Below are 26,599 nucleotides of genomic sequence, written 5' to 3'. Positions count from 1 at the left end.
AGGGTGGTGCAGTAGACATTGCTTACCTAGATTTCAGTAAGGCTTTTGACACTGTTGCACATAGAAGGCTTATCAATAAACTGCAATCTTTGAGTTTGGATTCCAATATTGTTGAATGGGTAAGGCAGTGGCTGAGTGACAGGCAACAGAGGGTTGTAGTCAATGGAGTATATTCGAAGCTTGGGCTTGTCACCAGTGGGGTACCTCAGGGATCTGTACTTGGACCCATTCTCTTTAATATTTTTATTAGTGATATTGCAGAAGGTCTTGATGGTAAGGTGTGTCTTTTTGCAGATGATACCAAGATATGTAACAGGGTTGATGTTCTGAAGTGGATTATTTTGCCCTCTGTTGTATATTGTCAGTCCTAATCAATATGTTCAAGGTATAGCTCATGCATGAGGAGAGAAATAATCACACTGACACGTAAAAGTTCAGTAGGAAAATCCTTCTGTTTTACTGGCAGTCTGGACGTGGCTTTTATAGCCATAAATTGTCACATTCAGCACATATACATTGTATAACCTAAGCTGTAAACATTTTGTTGGATTGTGTTGTAAGCTTTTCATTGGATACTTTTAGTTGCTATGTGTCTTTTTCATTTCTTCCCTTGTTGACACATGGCTTATTCTTTATGATAAGGGTGTTTGTCTCTGGGGGAGGTATCGTCATTCTGTTGAGCTCAGCAAATTCCATAGCCATCGGTCATCTTAAAGCATAGAAAAATATATCTTTAAACACGGTATACAAAACATTGATTTTCAAAGCACTTGGTTTGGGTATTTAAGATGGAGAATATAAAAAGGGCATTTCAGATCCTACACACAGCCTTCCATCACAGTCCCCCCTTGAAATGACCATTTTATCTTTCCACTGTCCTAAAACACCTGGCCCTTCCTGTCTGGAACTCTTTTTACATACCATAGGGGTTGGACCCGTGGCTTGCCCGCGGGTCGTCCCAAATATGTTACAGGAGGGGCAGTCAGGTGTATCTTTCCCTCATCATAGCAAGCTGTTCTTGGTCACATCGTGAGGGACTAATGACCGGAGTGGTGTGTAAGGCCCTGAGTCCTGAAATGGTTCGGGGACTTGATTCAAAAAGACGGGGGATGTCCCCTGTGTCATTTTCTGAATGTATCCTGTGATATAAGGGACAACGCAGCAGGCCAGAATCGTTATTATAATTAGGACTATGCCTATTATGGAGCCAATTTGCGCTGCAAGTTTTTTCCCAACCGCTCAGCCAACTGAACCACTGATCCCACCCGTGGTCAAAGCCAGAGTTCTTTTTTAGCTCTTCTGACAGGTCCTTCAATTTCTCTATAGCTAGGGTCACTTTACCGTTTGGACCTGTGTTGTCGGGGGTAAACGTGCAGCAGGTACTAGTATCAGGGAGCATTTTACACCCCCCCCCCCCCCTTTTCAGCTAAGATCATATCTAGTGCCATTCTATTTTGGAAGGTCATCCGAGATGTGGCTTCTAGTTGTTCTGCCACCCCTTGGAGGGCATCTCTGGTGTAATTCACAAATCTTTGTTGGTTGTAATATATATAGTTAATCCAATCAACGTTCTTGTTAATAGTAATAATGGGGAGTAGTGACTCGAAGCCCGCTGCTACCTGATCCCCGGGCTTTAAACTCATTAGGGACCCCCCTTGGTACACCAATGGCATCTATGTATACATGGGGATCAAAACTTCCTTTGATTTCCCTCTTACTTCGAGCACTCTCTTCAGGTGTGTTGGGCTTGTTTTTCACACTCATTATGTGTAAGGGCATAATAATCTTGGCCAAGGCGCACTCTCCATCCCAGTCTATAGGCAATTTATTCCTTAACCTCATATCCCCACATAACCAATATATGTCACCCAGAGATTGTGTCTGATTCCTTACTGCACTGTATGGCACAGCAGAGTATGTCCCACAATATCCATCAGTAAAGTTACCCACTTTCATACTGTTGGTTCTATTGCCTCTATGACATGTATAGTTGCCTGGGTATATAGTGACACCTTCATTTAGTCTAGTAACCTTCACCAAGATAGAATACTCCTTCTTCCAACCTTCACATGTGCTCTGATTTGTGTCTGTGTTGGTGTACAAACTTAAGAAGCAGAGCTCCACATCGGGGGGTAAAGTGAGAGGTACAGTGCCCAGGTGTGGCTTTGCTCCCCCACACACATAGCAGTTGGTTTGGTTGTGTTTATTAGCATTGTATCTCATCCATTCTAACCATATGTTAGTGTCTGAAAATCCTGTTTCTATCGCTATGGTATCTTCAAACGTTGGATCTGCTATGGCCATCATGTCCCCAAGGGTTTGAATGTGGGGTTTTAGAGGATTAACAGGGGTCTGAACAGAGGTTCGTTTAGAGATTAGATTCTCCCACTCACTTGAATTATGCATATCTTTAAGTTGGAATCTACCTTGTGGTCCTCTTGTACCCCCTCTTAGCCAGGTGGACAGTATGTATGTGCCTTTGTCCATAGGCATGGGATTTTCTATGGTTGGGGTGTATTTCATCTGACCTGGGCCTCCATGGGGGGGGGGGGGGGGTTAGGCATTTACCAGTTTTAAGTAATGTCATTCTACTTATCAGGGATTTTCCTATTCAAGGCACTCTGTGGTCTGTATCCCCAGTCTGCGCCTGTGTTCCATCCTACTGCCCCCCAGTAGTCACAGTTCTTTCCCCAATAACTATCTGTGACACAGATATAGGTGGACCTTGAGGCGTCATGTGTCATGTATAGGTGACACTGCCCGTAGATATTGGGGCATTTCACGATGCTACAATAATCAAAGGTGTAAGTGGCTACGTGTGTATTTGAAGAATTATACCAGAACGTAACCTCATCATTTGTTTTCGTTATTGTCACTTGTTGGGTTATAGCTAACTTTATTGTAAAAAGGATATATATCAGGTGGATCATGGTCTCTGCTGTACTGTCTCAGCCGGAGCTTGTGTCTTTTTGCAATGAGAGGCGTGTATCCAGCAGCTTTTTCCTGCCAATTTCACAGATGTCGAGGTGGTGAGCAACACCTGGTATGGCTCCTCGAATCTGGGTTCTAGAGAGTGCTTCCGCACGAACTTCTTTACCAGGACCCAATCCCCAGGGCACAGGCTGTGAGACCCTGTGTTGGCTTCAGGATCTGGAATGGAGGAAAACACTTGTGCATGGATTTTGGTTAATTGTCGAGACAATGCGATTACATAATTCATCAACGCATCTGTACTTAATTGTAATTGTTGGGGATAGTAACACCCTAACCTTGGCACTGATCCAAAGAGAATTTCGTATGGAGATAGGGCATTTTTTTCCCCTTAGAGTATACCTTACACTATACAAAACTATGGGGAGGCTCTCTGGCCATGGTAGGTTTGTTTCTTGGGCCATTTTGAGCATCCTTGCTTTTAGAGTGCCGTTCATACGTTCTACCTTCCCACTGCTCTGGGGGTGGTATGGGGTGTGGAATGCAAGGGTCACCCCTATTGCTGTCCATATTTCTTTTGTCACTGTAGCCGTGAAGGCTGGACCTTGGTCACTCTCTATCACCTCTGGGACTCCATACCTACAAACTATCTCAGTCAGTAGTCGTTTTGCTGTGGTTCTAGCAGTCATGTTAGTCACTGGGTAGGCCTCTGGCCATCCTGAAAACATGTCTACTATAACTAAAGCATATTCAAAGCGGCCACTCTTGGGCATTTGAATATGATCTATCTGGATACGCTGAAGAGGGTAGAGTGGTTTTGCCAAATGTTTGCTGGGAACACTCTCGGTCTTTCCTGGGTTACATTTGGCACATATTACACAAGATCTACAGTAGTTGTTTGTCAAAGTAGTGATGCCGGGTGCCTCGTAATACTTGGTTATTACTGAATTCATCAAGGTTTTTGACCGGTGGGAAGCTCCATGTGCCCACTGGACGACTGCTGGGTATAATGCTCGAGGTAAGCATATGTGACGAAATGCCTTTTGTCACTGGGTTTATTGGTGACAAGCTGCCCTTTACCCACAGCCGTTGGAGGAGCCTGATTGCCAGCCTCTTACCTGTTGACTATGGTCCCTGGGAGATTTGGCCCTTCAGGTGCAACATTTGGGCATATTGTATTTTATTGTGCGACTGCTGGCCCTTTAAGCACAGTGAATGGTATTTTATTGTACTGCTGCTGGCCCTTTAAGAACTGTCTGGGGACATATTGAGACTTTGTTTAACAATACCCTTTAAGACTATGGCCCCTGAAAACGTATGGACTTTTATTGGGTGTGTATGGCCCTTTAAGAACCGTCTGGGGACATATTGTGACTTTGCTGAACAATGCTCCTTTAAGACTATGTCCCCAGACCTGTAAAATAACTTGCCCCTAGCTTTCCCCCACTTGGTTCAGTAAATAGGGCTTACTGAACCAAGTACCACACAGGCGGACCACCCAGAAGTTAAAGTGTGCAGGCAATTTACCTCCCAGGCTTTGAGGTTACTGCAGGTTAATTGCACGTGGCGGCGGCCATCTTTGTTCAGTCGAACGTGGTCAGCGGTGTATGCTAAAGATTCTGTGGAACTGAAATCGGCTACACATTTTACTGAACACCGCTGACCCTTACCTTCTCCTACACTTCGTTTTTCAGCCCCAGAGACTAAGTCCCGCATGAAATTGACCGACCGCACAGCCCAAATCTATGGAACTGTTTTGGGCAGGAAAATGTGCTTGCGGTCGGTCATAAAGGGCCCTCCAGCTAACTTTTGATCCACTGGAGGGACTGATTTTTGGAAGTGTTTGTTTGAAGTGTGCTGAGTTCAAATATGTAATTTTTATAAAGATTGGATGTACGGTTTTAAAGTTATAGCACATGTATAAAAACTGTAGTTTTCCTGGCTGTAATAATTATGTTAACTGGTTATCTGAGGGGAGGGAACCTGTGGGTTGCAACCGTTATGCTATTGGCTATTTTACCCCTCCCCTGTGGGCGGTCTTATGTGTAAGATGGAAATAAAAGCAGACTGGGTGTGCTAGCAGTTTCGGCTCATGTTTGGGGGATTGGAGAACTACACTCTGGGGATTGCTATAATCGCTATACTCCCCAGGGTATAATCGCTGAGCTCTGCTAAGAGCTTGTTCCTGTTCCTGTTCTCTGGAATTCGGAGAGGTCCACCTACTGGAAGCTGGACCCTGGTCTTGGGTCCAGAGTGGGTGGAGTCGGCGAGACCCCAACAAAGCTGTGGCGGTTCGTGGGGTCTGTAGTGGTTATGGTGTCAGGCAGAGTGCTTGGAGACCTCGGAAAGCACTAGGAGCATCCGTCAGCGGAGGGTACCCGGTCGGGGTGCCAGCGGTTCCGTTACAGCATATTCTTCCTCTGTTGAGGTACAGACCATCCTTTTGTATGGCCCCTTTCTTCTTCCATTGTTCAATTTCTTCGGGATCTGCATCTGTTTGCAACTTTTTTAGCAAGCCTTCATTGGTGGGCAGATTCATCATGGCGTGTGTAGGATGTTCCATGATGTCTATCCTTCTATCCATTTCCTGTTGTCCTGCAGCTTGTTTGGCCGCTTGGTCTGCTAGGTGGTTGCCTTTTGCTTCCTCTGAGGTTAATTTGCCATGGGCTTTTACTTTTAGTATTGCCACTTCCTTTGGTAATAGTAGTGCGTCAATGAGCTTTCTGATGGCTTCGCTATTTTTTATGGGAGTGCCAGCGGTGGTGAGAAATCCTCTGGTTTTCCAGATTCGTCCAAAGTCATGGGCCACTCCTAGAGCGTAGCGAGAGTCTGTAAATATGTTGGCCCGTTGTCCTCCCGATAGTTCACATGCTATGGTGAGTGCATGTAACTCGGCCTCCTGAGCAGACTTATGTGCTGGGAGTGGTAATGCTTGAAGCACTCGGTCAGCAGTGGTGACTGTGAAACCAGTGTGGAATTTTCCTTGGGTATCCGCGTATCGGGATCCATCCACATATAGGGTGAGGTCTGGGTTTTGCAGCGGAACCTCATATACGGTGGGGAGGTGTGTGGTCTCAAGGGTCATCTGCTCTATGCAATCGTGTGGTGGTTCGTCCTCCGGCATGGGTTCTGTTATTTCTTGACCCTTGTGTACCTGGGATTGGCAGGTCATTGCCCAATCTAGTGTGTGCTTTGTGATGTTTCTGTCCTCCAGCCATTCTTCTTTCTTGGTGTCCCACAAGTTTGCAAGAGGTCCAAGAGTTTTCCATTTTCCGTAGTTGGGCTTTGTCAAGGATATGTGTGGTATTGTAGATTCCCAATGGCGGTAAAAGGGTTCAGCCTCGGGCGGTAGTTTGACTGTTGCCACGGCGTTTCCCATTTGGTCATAGTACAGGTTGACCACTATATTTATTTCTCCCAGCTTTAAGAACTGTTCTTCATACTGAGGATCTGGCACATGGGTTGTCATACCACATTGTGCAGTGTGGCGTTGTTTGCCTGGTAGTCTCTTGTTCTTTTGGTATTTTCTCAAGCAATGCTGTGAAGCTGGGAGATAGCGGGTTGATGTCCAGGCCGTACCATGTGGGGTATCCCCCCTCAGGAAATGGTAGAAGGGTAGACGGATTGAGGACGTAGCATCTTTTCAGGGAGATGTTATCGGGTATCAGAATGGAACATTGGAGACGCAGGTGACGTGCCGTGGTGAGGTGTTTGGGTTGGACTTGGTTGATGATGGCGGCTATATCATGAGGAGCCAGGATAGTAAGGTCATGCCCCAGAACAATATCACATGTTTTATCAATATGGGCCTGTGCCGCAAACACAGCTCTCATGCAGGATGGGCTGCCTTTCGCTACTGTGTCCAGTTGACAAGAGTAGTATCCGATAGGTCTTTGTCTGGACCCATGTTGTTGTGTAAGCACGCCAGTGGCATGACCTTGTTTCTCCGTCACAAACAACTGGAAGGGTTTCTCATAGTCTGGGAGGCCGAGTGCCGGTGCTGAAGAAATAGCCTGTTGAAGAGAGTAAAAGCAGGACAAGGCCTCCTCAGAGAGCAAGAAAGGTTCCGTCTTTAGGGCGTCATAAAGGGGCTGCATCAGGAGAGAGACTTCTGGGATCCAAGCCCTGCAGTAGGAAATCAGTCCCAAAAATGCGTGGAGGGGCTTGTGTGCTGTGGGTGGCTTGATAGCCGATATTGCTTTCACTCTGTCGCGAGTTAGGTGTCTGGCGCCATGTGAAATGCAATGTCCAAGGAAAACAACCATGGGGCTGCACCATTGAAGTTTCTGTTTAGATGCTTTGCAACCCTGGTCAGCAAGAAAACGTAATAAGCTCAAGGAGGTGGACTCCGCCACTGGTTTGGAATCGGCACATAGGAGTAAGTCATCCACATATTGAAGTAGTACAATCTCTGGATGTTCCTTCTGCCATGGAATCAAGATTGAGGCCATGGCCTTCGCAAATTGACTGGGGGAATTCTGTGCTCCTTGAGGCATGACTGTCCAGGTGTACTGCTGACCCTCATGTGTGAAGGCAAAAAGGTAACGGCAGGATGGGTCCAGGGGAACGCTGAAGAAAGCGTTGGCCAGGTCAATAACTGTAAAATATTGTGCTGAGGGAGGGATGCCGGATAGCAGGGTATGCACGTTCGGGACAATAGGGGTGTCTAGAACAGTGGCCTCACTGACAGCGCGTAAGTCCTGGACCATACAGTATTTGACAGGCTCACCCGGGGCATTTATTTTTCACAGGAAATAACGGTGTATTACAAGGTGACACGTAGGGTATGAGGGCTCCGTTCCGGAGTAGGGTTTCTACTTGTTTGGAAAGGGCATCAACTTGAGCTGGCTTAAGAGGGTATTGGGGGCGACGTGGTAGGGAGGCACCCGGTATCAATTGAACCAGCACAGGTGGGACTTTCAGTTTCCCAATGTCATCTGGGCCCGTGGACCAGAGGTGTGGAGGCACTAGGTCTATAACTTCAGGGGGAGGGGCAGAGGTGTCGGGGATTAAAGGTAGTGTATCCAGATGTAGCAGCAAAGGCAATGCGCAGAGGCATCAGTCAGAGATAGTTGGGAAGAGAGTCGGACCTGTCCGTCTGGAGTTAAGGTAATGGTAGCCTGTAAACGGGAGAGTATGTCTGCACCTAGAAGGTTGAGAGGGCAAGTGGCGGAGACTACAAAACGGGCTAGGAGGTCCGGGAAGGCACCTACTTGTAAGGGTACTGAGAGAGGGCAGGAACGTGGTGCACCATCAACACCTACACAGGAGATGTCTATATTGGAGAGGTATGATGGGTCTGGTAATTCTTGTTGTCTGATTACACTTCTGGCTGCACCTGTGTCGATCAGGAATTTAGTTGGCTTCCCAGCTATGGGTAAAACTATAGTTGACAAGGGGCCCTCACATTTGGATGTGAGGGCAGACAAGTGCATAGCCGGGCAGGGCGACACAGGCTTGCCAGTATCCTAGTACTCCTGACTAGGGGGAGGGGGAGAGTATGCGTTGAAATTCTCCTCGCGGGGTCTGCGAGGTTCCCTGCATTGGCGGCGATAGTGACCGGGTTTGTGACAATTAAAACACAGCCGCTGTCCTTTGGGTGGTCCTCTAGGTGGGTAAGGCACGTAGGGGTAGTTATCAGGACACTCTGGGGGGCCAGGGGCGTTTATGAATCCCGTAGTCGTGTCTGAATACATGAGTGTGGTAGTTTTTTTGCTTAGTTGTGCCGTCTTTTGCCACTAATAAGAGAGTATCAAGGGGCAGGACCCTATATTCCGGTCGTGATAATAGGAGGCCTCTTTTTATGGTTTCCCTGAGTCCGTCTACAAAAGCGGCGGACAACATTTGGCTGTGTGCTTTATTGTAGATGGTGAAACCTAAATCATTAAAAACTTGGGACAGCCGTACGTAGTATTTTTCTACGGACTCGGTCTTATCCTGTTTAGTATCCTGTATGCTAGTAGCTTGATCAGCCAATTTTTCTTGTGCCCACGCTTTTAGTTGGTAGCAAAACTCTACCCCAGAGTGATAGTCAGTGTCAATACTGAGGAGGTCAGTATTAAAAGCTCTTTCTAAAATTGGCCAGTAAGAGTCTCCAGCCTTTATTTCACACAAACTAATCCAATCCCCCCAGGCTGCGGAGTATGTTTTTTGTATCTGTGCGATTCTCCTATAGAAAGGCATCGGTTGGCGCTCAGGGTCAGGTAACGAGTTAACTAAGGTACTGGCTTGGGGTGGGCTGAACGCCACGTACATTAATGGAGCATCTTTGACTTGTGTGGGTGGGGACGGGAGAACGGGAGGGAGAACGGGTGGTGGAGGTTCATTGTTGTTAAGGATGGGAGGGGAATGTCCGTTCACGTATTTTTGTGAACTGGTGTCGTGTCCCAAGACCCAGACTGGGTGGAGGCGGAAACCTGGTCGGACCAGGCTGGGGAAAGGGTGGGCATGTGAGGGGTTTGTTGAACAGGATGCAACACAGGGGTGGAGTCTGGAGCTACGGTAACTGGCATCAGGGTAGTGGCGGGAAGAGGGGTTGGGGAAGTAGGAGGAGGAGGAGGAGGAGGAGGAGGAGGAGGAGGAACAGGGGAGGGGATAGTCGGGGTGAGGGGAGGAAGAGAGGGTGGAGGTAGGTTGATGGAAGGAAAGATGGCCGAGGTGGGGTGCAAGGGTGGGGAAATGGGAGTGGTATTTGGATATGAAAGAGGGGCTGTCGGGGAAGGGATGGGGTCGGGCATGTAATATCGCCCATCAGTTTGCAACACCGGATATAATTTAGTTTGTGGATTGGTATTATCGTAGGGAGGGGGTTTCACAGTTTTTGGAGGCTTTTAGTACACATAAATGGATTGTTTGCCACAGTCTATCTTTTGTTCAGCCCATCCCTCACTAAGGATACGTTTTGCAACTCGAAACCATGCTTCCGCTGTATCTAACAGCTTTTCGTCTGTAAACTTGTCCCGTTTCTCTGAGTAGTAATCGCCATTCTTCTGGTTGTAACCTTCCCCCCCGTCCTTATATCTATCCCACACATCTTAGCAATGTTTCCTGCAGACTTTACCGCCTTTTTTGCCCTCCCTCTGCATTACAATGTCTACTGCTAGGCTGCCCCCGGCAGGGATTGAACATTTTTGACCCATTGTCACAGACAAGAGAAAAAGAGAGCACTATAGAGCCGAGAAACAAACAGAACGTCTACCGTGCTCGACTGCCACGGGTGACCCCTTGCGTCTTCCCAAAACGTAGACCGGTCACCAGATCTATAGACTCAACTGAGTATAGATCTACATACGGTTCGAGGGGAGTATGACCACTCTCTCCTCTTATCGATAAGACCTAAAACAGAAACAGAAACAGATACACTGAAATCAATAAACAGGTAGGTGATTTCTCCTTGTTCCCTTCAGTAAAAACTGATTCTTAAGAATGTTAACACCCAGACTTATATCTCTTGTAACTTCAATCCCGGGGTCCAAAGGGGAGACCTGCCCCTGCACAGACACACTTATGGGCTCCTCACCTTGTATAATTTGTCCCTGCACTCACGCACTTGTGGACTCCTTCCCCTCTGTTATGAAGTACTCACTATAAAACCGCCTGTTTTATTTGTTTCGGAAATATCTATAAGTATCTGGAAAAGTTCTCACATAGGGAGTAAGAGACAAAACACTGTCCTGATTTAACCTAACATAGTGACAACATACAACAGGCAGGTAATGGGTTCTGTAAATAACTGGACCGTAGCCAAGATATACCTGTCTTTGGTGTCCGCCGGAGCCGACCTTGGGAGTCGTGGACTTACTTGCAAAGGACAGACAACGGCTGAACAAGACACAAAGGGGGTTATTCTTACCGTGTCACGGAGGTGATCAGTCTCCTATTCTGTCCTTTGCAGCTTGTCCCGCTCCTCTCTTGTTCGGCATCGACCAACACAGGCTACGGCCCCACGTTAGGCACCAAGCTGAAATAGATTATTTTGCCCTCTGTTGTATATTGTCAGTCCTAATCAATATGTTCAAGGTATAGCTCATGCATGAGGAGAGAAATAATCACACTGACACGTAAAAGTTCAGTAGGAAAATCCTTCTGTTTTACTGGCAGTCTGGACGTGGCTTTTATAGCCATAAATTGTCACATTCAGCACATATACATTGTATAACCTAAGCTGTAAACATTTTGTTGGATTGTGTTGTAAGCTTTTCATTGGATACTTTTAGTTGCTATGTGTCTTCTCATTTCTTCCCTTGTTGACACATGGCTTATTCTTTATGATAAGGGTGTTTGTCTCTGGGGGAGGTATCGTCATTCTGTTGAGCTCAGCAAATTCCATAGCCATCGGTCATCTTAAAGCATAGAAAAATATATCTTTAAACACGGTATACAAAACATTGATTTTCAAAGCACTTGGTTTGGGTATTTAAGATGGAGAATATAAAAAGGGCATTTCAGATCCTACACACAGCCTTCCATCACAGTTCCAGCAGGGATAAGCCAAATGGCAAATGATTTAGGTAAACGAGAGAAATGGACAGAGTTGTGGCAACTGGCATTTAATGTGGATAAGTGCAAGATAATGCATCTTGGACGTAAAAACCCAAGGGCAGAGTACAGAATATTTGATCGAGTCCTAACCTCAACATCTGAGGAAAGGGATTTAGGGGTGATTATTTCTGAGGACTTAAAGGAAGGCAGACAATGTAATAGAGCAGCAGGAAATGCTAGCAGAATGCTTGGTTGTATATGGAGAGTTATTAGCAGTAGAAAGAGGGAAGTGCTCATGCCATTGTACAGAACACTGGTGAGACCTCACTTGGAGTACTGTACACAGTACTGGAGACCCTATCTCCAGAAGGATATTGATACCTTAGAGAGAGTGCAGAGAAGGGCTACTAAACTGGTTCATGGATTGCAGGATAAAACTTACCAGGAAAGGTTAAAGGATCTTAACATGTATAGCTTGGAGGAAAGACGAGACAGGGGGGATATGATAGAAACATTTAAATACATAAAGGGAATCAACACAGTAAAGGAGGAGACTATATTTAAAAGAAGAAAAACTACCACAACCAGAGGACAGTCTTAAATTAGAGGGACAAAGGTTTAAAACTAATATCAGGAAGCATTACATTACTGAGAGGGTAGTGGATGCATGGAATAGCCTTCCAGCTGAAGTGGAAGAGGTTAACACAGTAAAGGAGTTTAAGCATGCGTGGGATAGGCATAAGGCTATCCTAACTATAAGATAAGGCCAGGGACTAATGAAAGTATTTAGAAAACTGGGCAGACTAGATGGGCCGGATGGTTCTTATCTGCCCTCACATTCTATGTAATGCTGGCAAAGCATTGTGGGAGATGTAGAGCACAATATTCGGAGTGCTGAAGATTGCCTGCAGTAGGGGATGCAAAATCTTCTTTAAAAATAAAAGCGAGCGCTGCGGATTGTAGATACAAATTAGCAACCGCTTTTTGCAGGAAATACAATATATTTAGAGCAGGTGTGCCCCAGATGTTTTAAAGCTACAGTTTCCATAATGCTTTGCCATTCTGAAGGCATTGAAAGCATCATGGGAGTTGTAGCTCTAAAACATCTGGAAAATTACAACTCCCATGTCAATGGGGAAAAATTTCGGTTCGGCATTCCGAAATTCGGGACTGCCACAATTCGGAACCTCGGGACTTTTCTTGCAGCCGCTTAGTAGATAACTCCCTATTTCCCACGGTATCAGGGAGCTATCTACCAAAATGCTGAAAGACCTAAATTGGTCGTTCAGCGAAATTTACTAATACTAAGTAAAAATTACTTGGTATTAATAAATTTTGCCCTTACTCGCTATACCACGAGTAGGGGCATGTCTATTAAACAGTGAGCAGCCTGTGGGGTTCCTCCCTTATTCTAATTTAAGTAAAAAGAAGGTCCTATTGCCCTCACCCCTGAGCAGCGGGTGGGGGCCCTAAAGTTAAATAATGGGGGGGGGGGGGAGCTAATTGCCTCCCCCCTGGCCCCCACCCCTGAGCGGTGGGTGGGGGCCCTAAATACTAATAAGGGGGGGGGGACCTATCTCTGTTTAATAGACATGGCTCCCATTGTCCATTTTGCATGCACCCTTTTGAAATGTAACTTTTCAATGTATTTCAGGTGCCCAGCTCCTGGGGGAACCACTTGAATCGTTCCTGTACAACCCCTAAGAGTACTCCAAAGTTGACCTTAAACGAACGTGACTCTCTGAAGGCCTCTGCCCAGTATTTTGGGATGAAGCTAAAAGCCAAGTTAGGAGGATCTTTAAAGGTAAATTCTAAACCCTTGTAGTATGCAAGGGGAGTTAAACATAATGTCATTTATATTCTGTTTAGATGTAGTTAACAAAGTGTCCTTATACTTTCACAGTATCTAACACTAAATGTGTAAATATATTTGTCAGCAGAACAAGCTGTTCTTAGTAGGACATTTATTTTCCACTCTGCATTTACGTCCTTTCATTTCTTTCCATGTGCCTAGCTCCTGGTCTCTTTTTTTTTTTTTTTTTCCCTCATATTCTTTCTCTGACTTTTCCAGGAACGGCCACTTTCTATGAGAAAGTCTTTTACACCATGTACACAATCTTCCATAGATCCTGGAGAATGTGGAGCAAAGAAGCAAACTAAACCAAGCTTGCTGCTAAATGCACCAAAATCTACCATAGAGCTTCCTCCAGACACCAACATAGACCACGTTTCAGTCACACAAAGGCTGCTTAATAATAATCAGAGTTTATCTGCCACTCCTCATAATCAAAATGCTAAGAAATTTAATCACCTTCAAACTATGGTTGGGCAACGCTTGGCCTCCCTTAATCCAGACTGGCTCCAGAGATGTGCGCTCCATAAGGAAGGGAAAGCGAGAACAGTGGAAGAACAGTTTGTCATCATGGGAGGAGCGGACAGGAAATCAGAGCTGCATGAAGTGAAGAGCAGCTCAACAACAGAGTTAATATCTTCATATATGCAACAGGAACAATCTGGTTCCTCCAATATAAAGACAGAACAAACATCTTCTTCAGAGAGCACAATATCTCCCCTTCAGTGCCTGGTCCCAAGAAACAAGAGTGAAAAGAATGGAGAGTCCATGTGTAAGGAAAACTTATGGTGTTTTCAAAATGAGGACAACTCCCAACATAGTTTATTGCCCTGTGAGGACAAAGCTATTGGACACGGGACAGTACCAGAACCCAGAGAGCGTAAATTGGGAGTAAGAACAAGTATTCCGGCCTCTGAGGATGGCCCACAAAGTGGAGAAACACGCATGAGCGAAATTGATGCTATGACTGCAAAGATTTGTGGTACTAACAGACAGATGGTCAGCGAGATCTCTAAAGTGGGAGACTTATGTGAGGGTAATAAGGCAGGCGATGAGAGTTTGAGCCACATTTGGGAGAAGAAGCAAGAGATGCCCTCTTTAGAATGTAGGAAAACCCACCAGGAGGTTAAGAAGGTGGAGCCTAGCATCAAGGGAAAGAGGAAGAGAAAGATGGCAACTGAGCTGGGCACTGGGGAATTGAGCCCAGATAACTGCAAGAAAAAGCGCAAAACAAAGCCAATTTCAGAGACTAAAAAAACATCCCTATTGACCACGATGGATAAAAAAAATAGAGCCCATTCAATGGAGCCATGTGAAGAAGTCTTGTGTAAAACCACCTCCAAAAGAGACTTGAAAATGGAAGTATCTGAGAATATCTTGGGAGATGTGGAGGAGGAGGACCAAAAAAGGATGGTTCCAATTGCAAGGAAGAACCGGTAAGTTTGCCAGTCAATTGCAGCATATAAAAGTATTGTTATTTATCGATTTACTCCAGACCCCGTTCACTTATTGCCAGTATAATCATTTCTTTTTATCACTTTACAGCGGACCAAACCAAGGAACCGCAGGGAACTTTGTCCGCATCAATCTGAAGAGAAAATCCCATGTGAAAGGTTATGCGTTGAATGGGAGCCGTCTGAGAAAGCAGGTACTTTAACAACGTGCTTTACAGCAGAAATAATCCATAGAACCAGGTGTAAGTTCTAGGCCAAAGTGAACTGAAAAGATGGCAAAAGGGGATTTAAACATAATTTCTCTATTATGTATTTGCATCATATGCTACACTGCTCATTAGCTCACTTGTGTGATGTTGGAGCCGGGCTTGACAAATACAGTCACAGGATGAAACATTGAAGGGTGAAATAAAGGCGCAATCGCTGCTAATGTTGTGAAGTGATCCAGTCTGTATGACGCAGCCAGTAACATTGTCTGCAATTCTGTTACACAACCTGTCTGACAATACTGGAATGTCACCAACTATTTCTCTTTTTATTTTTTTATTTTTTAATGTACAGATGTGGAAACAGAAATGGCAAAAGAAGGGCGAGCAGTTTGGAGGAGGAGGGCGCCACTTTAACCACAGTGAGGACACTTGTTTCCGCTGCGGAAAAATGGGGCACTGGTCGTCACAATGTCCCGGCACAGGTAAATTCTGGGATGAGAGATGTGGTGAATCCTACTGAAACTGCCCTGCCTTGACTTGCTTAAATTTCCATTGATATTATATGAACAATGTTTATTTCTAAATGTAACTAGGGAGTATAGATATTTCTTTATACACCTTGAATTGCTTAGGAGACGTGTGGCGTTACTTATTACAATAACCTAAAATAAATCATTGTGTGAGAGTTGTGTACAAGAGACCTGTGGGATTCTCGATACATTTAAAAAAAAAAAAAAAAAAAATGTTTTCCATACGAGAGGGGGGGGGGGGGGGGGGGGGGGGGATGTACGGTCTTGTAACCAAGAGAAAATCTAGAGAAATGGAGGGGTAAAGACATCATTTACAAGAGAAGGCGTGGAATGTATTCAGTACATTTTGTGTTTCTGATGGTGTTTTTTTTTTTTTTTTTTTTTTGTTAAGCTTATTTTCTGACTTTTTATGTCTGTCTATTTATTTACTTTTGCTGTCTCAAAGTAGTACATTGTAGTTTCAGTACGGAGTGTCTTCCAGCTGGTTAATGTGTTTGTCTGGAAGACTCCTGGCACCATAATTACCATAGCATGCTGTAGTGGTTATGATGCCAGGAGTGTTCTGGCATGTTTCCAAAGTAAGTAATCAAACCATTTTTAAAATGGGATCTGCCACAAACCGCTTCCGCCTTTTCTCTGGTTTCAGGAGAGCAAGGTGTTCCATTTAGATGCGTGTTTTTCCGGAGTTAAGCCCTGAAAGACCAGCTCATTGGCCGAGAGTGTCATCTATCTCTCTCAACAAATGAGCAAAGGACTGCACTGCTGATCTTGGCTCAGAGCTGAGATATTCTGGCTGACAGGAGGCTGCAGTGGGGGCAGGAGCGGACCCCAGCTAAGAAAGTAACCCGTTGATAATGGTTTGACTGCCAATGTCAAACATAACGTGTTTAGCAATTTGATACAGTTAAAGCATGCAGGGAGCTAATGCTACTTGGGGAGCTCAGTCTGTGATCTGTAATCTTTCTACCAACTGAGGTAGCTTTATTTGGATAGGCAGTGAAACAAAAAACGAGACCTTGACATGTGGGGGAGGGGGGGGGGGGGGATGTGAGGGAGAGAGGATTTATTTTCTCCCATTCCTGCACTCTTTAGTGTGACACTGTACTGAGCCTTCCTTCACATGGATGTAAAACATTCCATGCAGGTCCAGTACCCACTACCACAGGATCCATTCCTCCATATGATATCCAGCCACTATCAGGAGCGGTTCATTATGTGGTTGCGATCTCCGCAAATGCTGTGATGAGACAGAATGCTGCCTGTCATTTTTTTTTGGTACAGATATCCATTGACCCAGCAGCATATGCGGGCTAGCAAGGGATCCGGGAACTGCGGTTGTGGGCTGCAGCCTCACACCTTTCCCTCTGTGGAGATACGGTAGAATGCTGCTAACAAAACCACAGTAGTGAGGCACCAAACATTGTCTTTGCTGGTTCAGAGCTGTCTAGGTTTGTGAACATGCTTGTCTACAATTCCAGTGTTGTCCTGGCCTTGATCGTCCCACTAGCCTATTACCCGGTTGGCTTCTGTATCTGGAGTTGATCAGGTTGCACAATATGAGTCGATAATGTTCCTGGAGGTGCTTGGAGGTGACTGCAGCGTGAGATGGGACTGTGCGCTTTGCATTCATACAGCAGTGAGCTAAGAGTGTTCTATGGGCGTGCATTTGCCCCAGGCACTTTTTGTGCAGTTGGATTTAATAGGTTTGAAACTCCCATGGATTATCTTTAGTCAACCTCTCAACTAGCTTGTTAACAGTAACCAAGAAACCCATTGTATTTCTCTTACCAGCCTCCATTTAGTTACATCTACCCAGTCACTTACAAGCTTGTGGTGTTTCTGTCACCATAACCGCACATATATCCTTAAGCCCACCAAGCCAGCGATGTTCCTGTCACCATGTCAGCACAGATGTCCCTAGACCCACCAAGCTGGCTGCGTTGCCGTCCCTAGACCCACCAAGCTGGCTGCGTTGCCGTCCCTAGACCCACCAAGCTGGCTGCGTTGCCGTCCCTAGACCCACCAAGCTGGCTGCGTTGCCGTCCCTAGACCCAGTAATGGATAAGACGTGGTGTCTGGAGCACCTGCAAAACTGATAAACTTTGTTCACTGTGTATCATTTCTCCACGCACTAAAGTCTAATTTGTGCAATGTTGTCAGTTCTTCCGCAGGTTCTGCAGGACTCCGACTCTGAAGAAGCTGACGTTACATTACCGACCCTGGAAGACGTCGCTAAAAGAACAAACACATGTTATACGCCAGATGTGGGTGAGTGATGGTTGAGAGACATAACCATTCTACAAATCGCCGCTGACCTAGTTTGGAGCACGTACATCACTCACTCTGGTATTGTGAATATAACCAAGGTGCCAGTGATGGGGTGCTACTGATAAAGGGTGCCTAGGGTTCGAGACTAGCAAAAAATCCAAAAAACCTGAGTGCATGTGAGTTATAGTATTAATCTGCATACTGTATCTGCATGTACTGTATAGTATTATGTACAAGTGTATTATAAAATGTAATTAGCACTTGTTGTGTATAGAACTAACCCCTTCACAACAAAGCACTTTATGTTGAGAAAAATATTCTCATAAAAGTTATTTGAAACAAGGGATGCATATCTAGCACATAAACCTACAATAAAAATACGTTGGCATAATCTACAATTTATACACTAGTGTACCTGTAATGACGAGGCATTAAATTCTCTTTACTAAACTCCAGCAGCAAACGATCTTACCCTAAAACAAACACCCACTCAAAACAAAGATCAGCAGGAGATACAAGGGCCTGACATTTTTTTTTGTGCTGAATAGAATGTCAGAAACAAAGGTGTAACAATAACTGCAATATAAAACCAATACCTGGAGAATCCAGAAAGAAAGAATCGGTGTCCACACATAGAGGAGACAAAACTCACTGAAAGGAAACAAGTGATGGGCATCTGAAGTGACTGTATGTAAGCATAACCATATAACACCATACGGTAAAATCTAATCTATGTATTTAAGCAAATTAGATTAACGTAACCATCCAACTAAAACACTACCAGCAATGTATACCATGAAAAACAAAAGGAAACCATTGTATGAAAGAGAAAACGAAAACAAATTCTTCAACAAACAAGAGGATGGAGCGGCAGGTAATCGTAGACTTACAAGTATCGTTACCCTGAAATTTGCACCTGAACATGACACAATCCTGCCTATCTCAGGCTGTAAATGCGAGTGTGACAAGCATCTACGAACACCATTATCTGCGGGGGAGTTAGAGAACCCCTTACTTACCATAGAGATGATAATCTCTTGGACGAAAGGCAGTAGTGCATCGCCTCCCACCATCTCTGGGATACCGCAAACGCAGATATTCCGGCGTCTGTCAGGCCTTCAGTGTGGCCACTACGCGATTCATGTGTTGTATAGCTTGAATTTTTAACTGTGTAATGAAAGCCAAAGAGACTTGAAAAGATTGATGAATATTGAAAATACAGAAAATATCCTCCCAAGTCCAGTCCACGGAATGCATAATATCGTAGAGGTAGTCTGCGACAACAACCCACAGACAAAGTAGGCTCAAAACCGGAATCCTTCCCGGATGGATATCACATGAAACAAAGTATGGAAAATAGAGGGATGCAGCTGTACAATCTAAAAGTTTAAAATTAAAATACATTGTGTGATGTTTAAAATAAAGGATAGACAACCTGTCAGATTGCACTCTAAAAATATTGAGAATGAAATCGCATTGAGGGTGCCTCCCCCAATGTCATTGGGGAGGGATTACGAACCTCTTTCCTCGTGTTCTTAATTGGATCCAGGACCCAGAAGAAGAGAGGAATCATGATAAATGTAAAAGCATTTATTTCAAACAAATACAAAAGATAAAGTGTTGCCAAAACATGTCCGGTCCTAAGTGTTTTGTTCTAATTTAGAGCTTCCTCAGGGACCTTCCTTTATAAAACATATAATCAAACACAATGAAAAATGCTGCCTGATCCCCTCCCCCCCCAAAAAAAGTTCCTGTTTCGTAGAAACCAAACCTGAAGTTCACTGGTGGCATCCCAGCCTGTCCAGTGACTCGCTTTTCGATATTCGGGTGTCCTGGACGCATGATTCCTTAAAGCCAGCTGCATGTATTTAAAGGCAATGTCTGTTTGCCGCGTCTATGATGTAAGTGTTCTATACCCCACTTTCATGCGTTCCAGGAATGTCATTTTCTCTTGCGTTCCACCAGAGCAGTACACATGCGTCTTATTGACGTCCATAGTGTTCTTCTAAAGTCCCACAGTCCGTAACTTGAGGGGTATTCACTATCTCAAGGAATAAACTATGCTAAAAGATTGTCATTAAATACAGATATTACTTAAGATACTATATTTGTGTTAAATGAAAGAAAAGTAATATTCAAAGTGCACAGTACTTGCCTTATTCAATCTGTATTTACACACTACATTGAGTCTTATATCAGTGTCTTTGAAAGTGCCATTAATATAAAGTGCACTATAATGAAATGTGTCTAAAGTACATAGATATAAAACTAATGGACAGAAGAAATCATATACATTTTTGTACAATTCCATATACCGGAAATCTATTTTAAATTATACAGAAAAAAGTGTACACATTGATTACAAAAATATCTTCCATATAAAAATTGATAAAATAAAAACACTAAGGAAACCAATAGGCAAGCCCTCCTATAAGAAACAAACCAAGTCGATGTCTACATTTAACCCCCTCGGCTCCAACATCTGCAGTCTATCAATCCAGTACGTCACATTTTAATAACCTTTTAATTAGATCTCCACCCTCCAATTTGGGAGAATTCTCTCCATGCCAAGATACTTTAATTGTTTAAAATGAAATACTGGACAAGACCTGCAGTGAGCCGGAACCAAATGGGCTGTCATCTGGGGCACAACATACATACACACCCCTGCATTTAAACTCCAAAATTATATAATGTGTCCTTAAGGAGAAGTCCAGCTTCTGAAGCTGTGTTTTTAAGGGGTTAATTAAATCATTTTAATGTGTAAGAAAGTAAATGGGCCAGTCCTATACGTAACCCTGTAACTTTACAAAACCCCATAAAACCTGTACTTGGGGGTTACTGTTGTACTCCTGAGACATCGCTGAACACATCGGTTCTATTGCAGTAAAAGCTAACCGTATTATGACATTTACAGTTAAAATGCCACGCAAAACCTGAAAAATAACCATTTTGACATTTCTCACTTTTGTTTTTTAGATTTTATTCATATAAAATTGTTTCATATATAAATATTTAATGTGAAATGAACATCATCAACAATGTTCTCATGAACAAAATGATATATGTGTGGGTGTACTTTATATGAAAGAGGTTTTGTTTTGAGCAGAACTTGTACAATTGGCTCCATTCTTAACCCCTTAAAGGACCACTATAAGCACCCAGACCACTTCAGCTCAATGAAGTGGTCTGGGTGTCAGGTCCATCTAGGGTTAACCCTGCAGCTGTAAACATAGCAGTTTCAGAGAAACTATGTTTACATATCGGTTAACCCCTTAAGGACAGAGCTTCGGAAGCTTGTCTTTCACTTTATGACAACGGCATTTTTTGCTGTTTGCGTTCAACTGCAATTTGCATTTGACTAATTAATTTATTTCACTGACGCATATTATATACCGTTTTTTAAAGGACAGAAAGGGCTTTCATTTGATGTAACATAAATATAGATATATATGCTTATTTATTATAAAAAATACAGAAAAATGCAAAAAAAATTAAAAATTTTGATTTTTTTTTTTTTTACAGTTTTTGCAACAATAATGTGTGCCTAATTAGTGCAGGTTAAGGAAAGTAATTAAAAATAAATTCATTTAGTTGTTCTGATTTACAGAATATATAAGGTGTCTGGGATTTTCAGGTTTTTTTGGTAGTTACAGGTCACAAAGCACAAGGAGTAAAATAAACTTTTTTAATGTGGAGTGATTTTAGAATTTGGTATGTTTGTCTTGTAAGCTTTATAGCCATAAAAGAAAACAAAATTGCCACACAAAAGTATATATTTATATAAAGTAGACACCACATGTTATTTACCTAAGGTTGTTTTGACACTTTCTACGTAGCCATTTTACCGCAAACCTCTGCTAAATATTGGAGTAAAATTGTGTTTTTTGGGGGGGTTTCGCACACAAACTTATAACAAACAACTTCTCATGTGTATTTTGGTTGGTGTGTGCTATTCCTGTACAAAGTTTTATTATGTGTTCAGTTACTTCTGCTGAGTACAACGGTACCCCCATTGTATGTCTTTGGCACTATTTCGTGAAGCTACAGTGCCATATAGGAGACCTGTCCTTTTCAGTATTCACAGTAGAATTTTGAGAGACGGATTTAATGAGCCTATGCTTCCATTTGGGGTATTATAAGAGTTTGACTGTTCAAAAAAAAACCCACAAAGGCCTACCATTTGTAAAAGTAGACACTCCAGGGTATCTCATAAGGTGCATATTGTGCCTTAACATGCCCCCATTTTTTTACCATTACATGCCAAAGTATGTGGTAAAAAATAATTTTGGGCATTTTTTTACATACAGATTGCATTTTTGCTGGGCATTTTGTATATTTCATATGTGCCACTAAGTTCAAACCCCCCAAATTATGCTTCTGAGTAAAAGGACACCCCCATTGTATGTCTATGGCACTATTTCGTAAAGCTACAGTGCCATATAGGAGACCAAGCCATATCAGTTTTTAGCGAACTTTGAATTTTGACGCCGGGCCTAAGTGCAATTTCCAAGCATCTTCGCAGGTTTTAAATTCAAACTACCCCACAAAGGCCTACCATTTCTTAAAGAAGACATCCCAGGGTATTTCAAAAGGCATATTTTGAACCTTAGCGTGGGATCATTTTTCCGCTAGCTTGTACCAGGTGTAGTGGTAATGAGCGTTATTAAATGTATTTTTTTACTTTTTAAAACTATTTTTTACTTTTGTTTTGCTTATTAATTTTTTTAAAGTTTCCTAAACTTTCGTAAAACTTTTTTTACAGATTTAACTTTTTTCTAAGCTTTTTTTTTTACATTAACCCCTAACTAGCAGTAAGCAGCACTAACAGTAAATTCCCCATTTTCCCATAACTCCCACCCACCCCAGCTAGCAAAATATTTAATTATACAATATTTAAATTAGTTAATTAAATAAATTTAACTCCTGAGGGTTAAAAAATAAATGTTAATCGTCAGGGGTTAAAAAAAAATTAAATCACAGTATAATACTGGGATCTGTATTTTGATCACTGTAGGCAGTGATCGACTGGCAGGGAAGGGGTTAATTTTTATTTGGACTGGGTAAAGGGTTTATTTTTTTTAATTTTTTACTTAAACGTTATTAAAACTTTTTTTAACTTTTTAAAGCTTATTTTTTCGGTTTATTGACACATAGTGCTATTTATTATTTTTTTTCTTCTGTTTCTTAGGGACACTTAGTAGTCTAGTTTAAACTTTTTATAGGAATAACAATCCAATTATATTCTCTAGTCTTGATGAATCACTTAACATAAATTCCATCATTTTGGAATGTTGGTTTATAGTATGTCTTAGTGCTTAAAGCTTATTTTTAAACTTTTTTTTTTTTTAACGTTAACCCCTAGTTAGCCTAATACTAAATCCCCCAATTCCCCACTAACTTCCACCCTCCCCAGCTAGCTAAATTTATAATTTTAAAATATTTAAATTAATTAATAAAATAAATTTAACCCCTGAGGGTTAAAACAAATAATAATTAACCCTCAGGGGTTTAAAAAAAAAAAAAAAATCAGGTCATAGTAAAATGTAATCCCTGCCAATTGATCACTGTAGTCAGTGATCAATTGGCAGGGAAGGGGTTAATTTTTTATTAAAATGGGTAAAGGGGGGTGGGATTTGAAATAAACTTTATTTTTTTGTCACCAGGGGGCAGGATCAACACTGATCCGTCTCCCTGCACTTCACACTGAACCCGGAAGTGCAGGGAGGCGGAGGTGAGTATACAGAGCACATGTGCCCGCTCAGACATGCTGTCAGAGCGGGCACATGTACTGGGGCAGCCGGATCCGGTGCTCCCGGTCTGCCTCTAATGCAGAGGCAGACCGGAGCACCATTAATCCCACGATCGCCGCGATTGCGGCGATCTGGGGTTAATTTTAACGGGTGACGGACGAGGTCGCATTCCCTCGTCCGTCACTCGTCGTTAAGGGGTTAATCCAGCCTCTAGTGCCTGTCTAATTGACGGCCGCTAGAGGCGCTTCCGCGCTTCTCACTGTGATTTTCAGTGAGAAGACGCCAGCGTCCATAGGAAAGCATTGAGAATGCTTTCCTATGGACTGACTGCGCGCGTTGCTCTTGCCGCGCATGCGCATTCAGTCGATGACATCTAAAGGAGGAGGAGAGTCACCAGCGCCGAGGGAGCCCGGCGCTGGAGTAAGGTGAGCCTGGCGGGAGGAAGACCCTGAGGGTGGGGGCACCCTTGGGGCACTATAGTGGTCCTTTAAGGACACATGAAAAATTTTCAGTCATGCTGATCCTACCCATAAGGATGCGGTATTTTTCTAGCAGGGTCTGTTTTCCCTTCAGATTAGAGGCAGTGCTTTACGAATGGGATTTCTAATCTGGAGGGAAAAAACAGGCAGGCAATTCTCCAACTTTTTAAAAACCCTCCCCTAATTGAATCCTTTCCTTAAATGCATTCTCACCTTGAACAACCCCAGTTCTTTGCCTGCCTTCGGCAGGGGAGGTTAGGCAGGTTTGTTCTCCAAACTAAGCAGGTGAGAAGGGCTGAGGCTCGGGAGGCTCTGCTTCCTTTCACTGGTAAGTATAAATTAAAACGCCGGACGGCGGGGTCTGCCTTTGTTTATATGCCGTCTCATCCGCGCCAGGTGCCGGTCAGACGAAGGACGCAGGCGTGCGTCGGCTGGGAGGTCCTGGCGGTGGAACGCACGTACAGGTTTCGTTGCGTTCCACCGGGGGTTCGCGGAGCGCTATGCACATGCGCAATGCGAACCTGGATTCAGAACATTGGCTAGAAGAACTAGAGAAGGCTTATACAGGAGAATCAAAGGAAGATCCAGTAAAGCTGTTAAAAAATATCAAAATGTCTGCAGATTTTTTGGTAGATGCTTCTTCTGAAAGTCTGAAACTATCTAAGAATTTGGGTCTTACGACAGTAGCGAGAAGAGCACTTTGGCTTAGAAACTGGTCAGCTGACGCAGCATCAAAAAATTATTTATGTGACTTACCCTTTGAATCTGGAAGACTATTCGGCTCTAAACTGGATGATCTGTTAAAACAAATGAAGGAAGGCAGGAAGGCCTTGCCTGAATCCCATAAGAAACCGTTTTGGAACCGTAAAATGGGGACTCATCCCTCATTTAGAAGTTCCTTTCGCAGGAACAACTATAGGGGTCAACAAAAGAGGGTTTTCGATTATAGAAAGAAAGATTCACAGACAAGAGAAATAAAATGTTGTGACGCCAGGCCAGTGGGAGGAAGATTGATGCACTTTCTAGATCACTGGGAAAGGACGACATCAGGTCGCTGGGTTCTCTCAGTAATAAAGTGCGCGCACGCTCTGGAACTGTCAAATACCCCAAAGAAAATGTTCTTATGTTCCAAGGTTCATTCTCAAGAAACAGAGGGAGCTTTGATGCAAGAAGTGTCAAGAAGGAAGAAGTTCCTCAAAGAGAAGGACATCAAGGCACATATTCAAGGCTATTTTTGGTGCCAAAACCAGATGGCTCTTTCAGACCCATATTAGACCTAAAAGCCGTAAACAAGTGTATTATAAAAAAGAAGTTCCGGATGGAAACAATAAAATCAGCTACACTTCTTATTCAACCAAGAAATTGGTTTACGTCCCTGGATTTAAAAGACTCCTATCTTCACGTGCCCATAGCAGAATCCAGCAAAAGGTTTCTAAGATTTGTGCATCCAATCGGTAACCAGGCATTACCAATTCAAGGCCCTGCCATTCGGCCTGTCATCTGCACCCAGGGTGTTCACAAAGCTGCTAGTAGTCATCTCAGCATACCTAAGAGGCTTAGGGATTTTTGTCATCCCTTATTTGGACGACTGGCTTTTGATTGCAGAGTCAAAAGAACAACTAAAATTAGACCTTTGTACAGCTCTACAAGCTCTTCAAACGCATGGTTGGCTAATAAATTTCAGCAAGTCGGAATTAGTGCCGGTTCAAAGGATTCAGTTCCTAGGTCTAATCTTGGACTCAATCTCTATGAAGATGTTCCTGCCGGAAGAGAAGAAGCTAAAGATAGCACAATCAATTCAAAGGCTCAGGAAAAAAGGTGTTTTTTCAGTCCGAGAAGCAATGAGTTTATTGGGTCTTTTTACAGTTTTGATCCCTGCAGTCGGTTGGGCAAAAGCCAGAATGAGGCCTCTTCAGAGAAACATTCTACAAGTCTGGAATCGACAGACAGACGGCCTGGACGGGCTTATGAAATTCAACAATCTAACGTTGAGGAGTCTTCATTGGTGGACCTAGTCTCGTTTCCTGCAAGCAGGTCATTCATTCCAAATATTAACTACAGATGCCTCGGCACTAGGCTGGGGGGCCCATTTGGGAGACCTAAAGAAGCAGGGGTGTTGGCAAGAAAAGGATGCAAGAACTTCCTCAAATTTCAAGGAATTGAAGGCCGTGTGGATGGCTCTCCTTGCGTTTCAGTTCCAGATAAAAGACCAGCATATTCAGAAACATTCAGACAATTGAACGACAGTGGCGTTTTTGAACAAACAAGGAGGTACAAGATCAACGAAGTTGGAAAGTCTGTGTTCAAAGATCATGCTATGGTCGGAAGTTCACCTTCTATCAATCTCAGCGGTTCACATTTTAGGAAAATTCAACGTACTAGCAAGACGCCCTGAGCCGTCATCACTAAAAGCAAACCGATTGGTCCCTTTCGTGCAGAATTTTCAAGCTTATTGCAGACCGCTTCGGTTGTCCAGAAATAGACCTTATGGCCTCCAGGACAAACAGGAAGACAAGATTATCATAATCCTCCCCTGGTGACCAAGACGAAGTTGGTTTTCGGTTCTTCTAAATGTACCAGGGGCCACCTTTTGGAAACTTCCACTTCCACTGCATATGTGTAGTACAGGCAGGTGAGAGGTG

At 43.6% G+C, this 26,599-nt stretch overlaps 1 protein-coding gene across 1 annotated transcript in view; it reads left to right on the top strand.

Annotated features, from left to right (window-relative positions):
• Positions 1-26,599, top strand: part of RECQL4 (RecQ like helicase 4) — a 167,232-nt gene that overhangs the window by 26,950 nt on the left and 113,683 nt on the right. Inside the window, exons 4-8 of the mRNA XM_063445466.1 lie at positions 13,067-13,216; positions 13,484-14,700; positions 14,810-14,912; positions 15,280-15,409; positions 17,618-17,725. Of these exons, the coding sequence (XP_063301536.1) occupies positions 13,067-13,216; positions 13,484-14,700; positions 14,810-14,912; positions 15,280-15,409; positions 17,618-17,725 (1,708 nt within the window). The remainder of the gene's footprint in view (positions 1-13,066; positions 13,217-13,483; positions 14,701-14,809; positions 14,913-15,279; positions 15,410-17,617; positions 17,726-26,599) is intronic.

The sequence above is a fragment of the Pelobates fuscus genome, chromosome 1, assembly GCF_036172605.1.
Source record: "Pelobates fuscus isolate aPelFus1 chromosome 1, aPelFus1.pri, whole genome shotgun sequence".
Lineage (NCBI taxonomy): Eukaryota > Metazoa > Chordata > Amphibia > Anura > Pelobatidae > Pelobates > Pelobates fuscus.
Note: the sequence above shows the minus strand (reverse complement) of the source record. Positions and strands in the feature narration are given on the sequence as shown.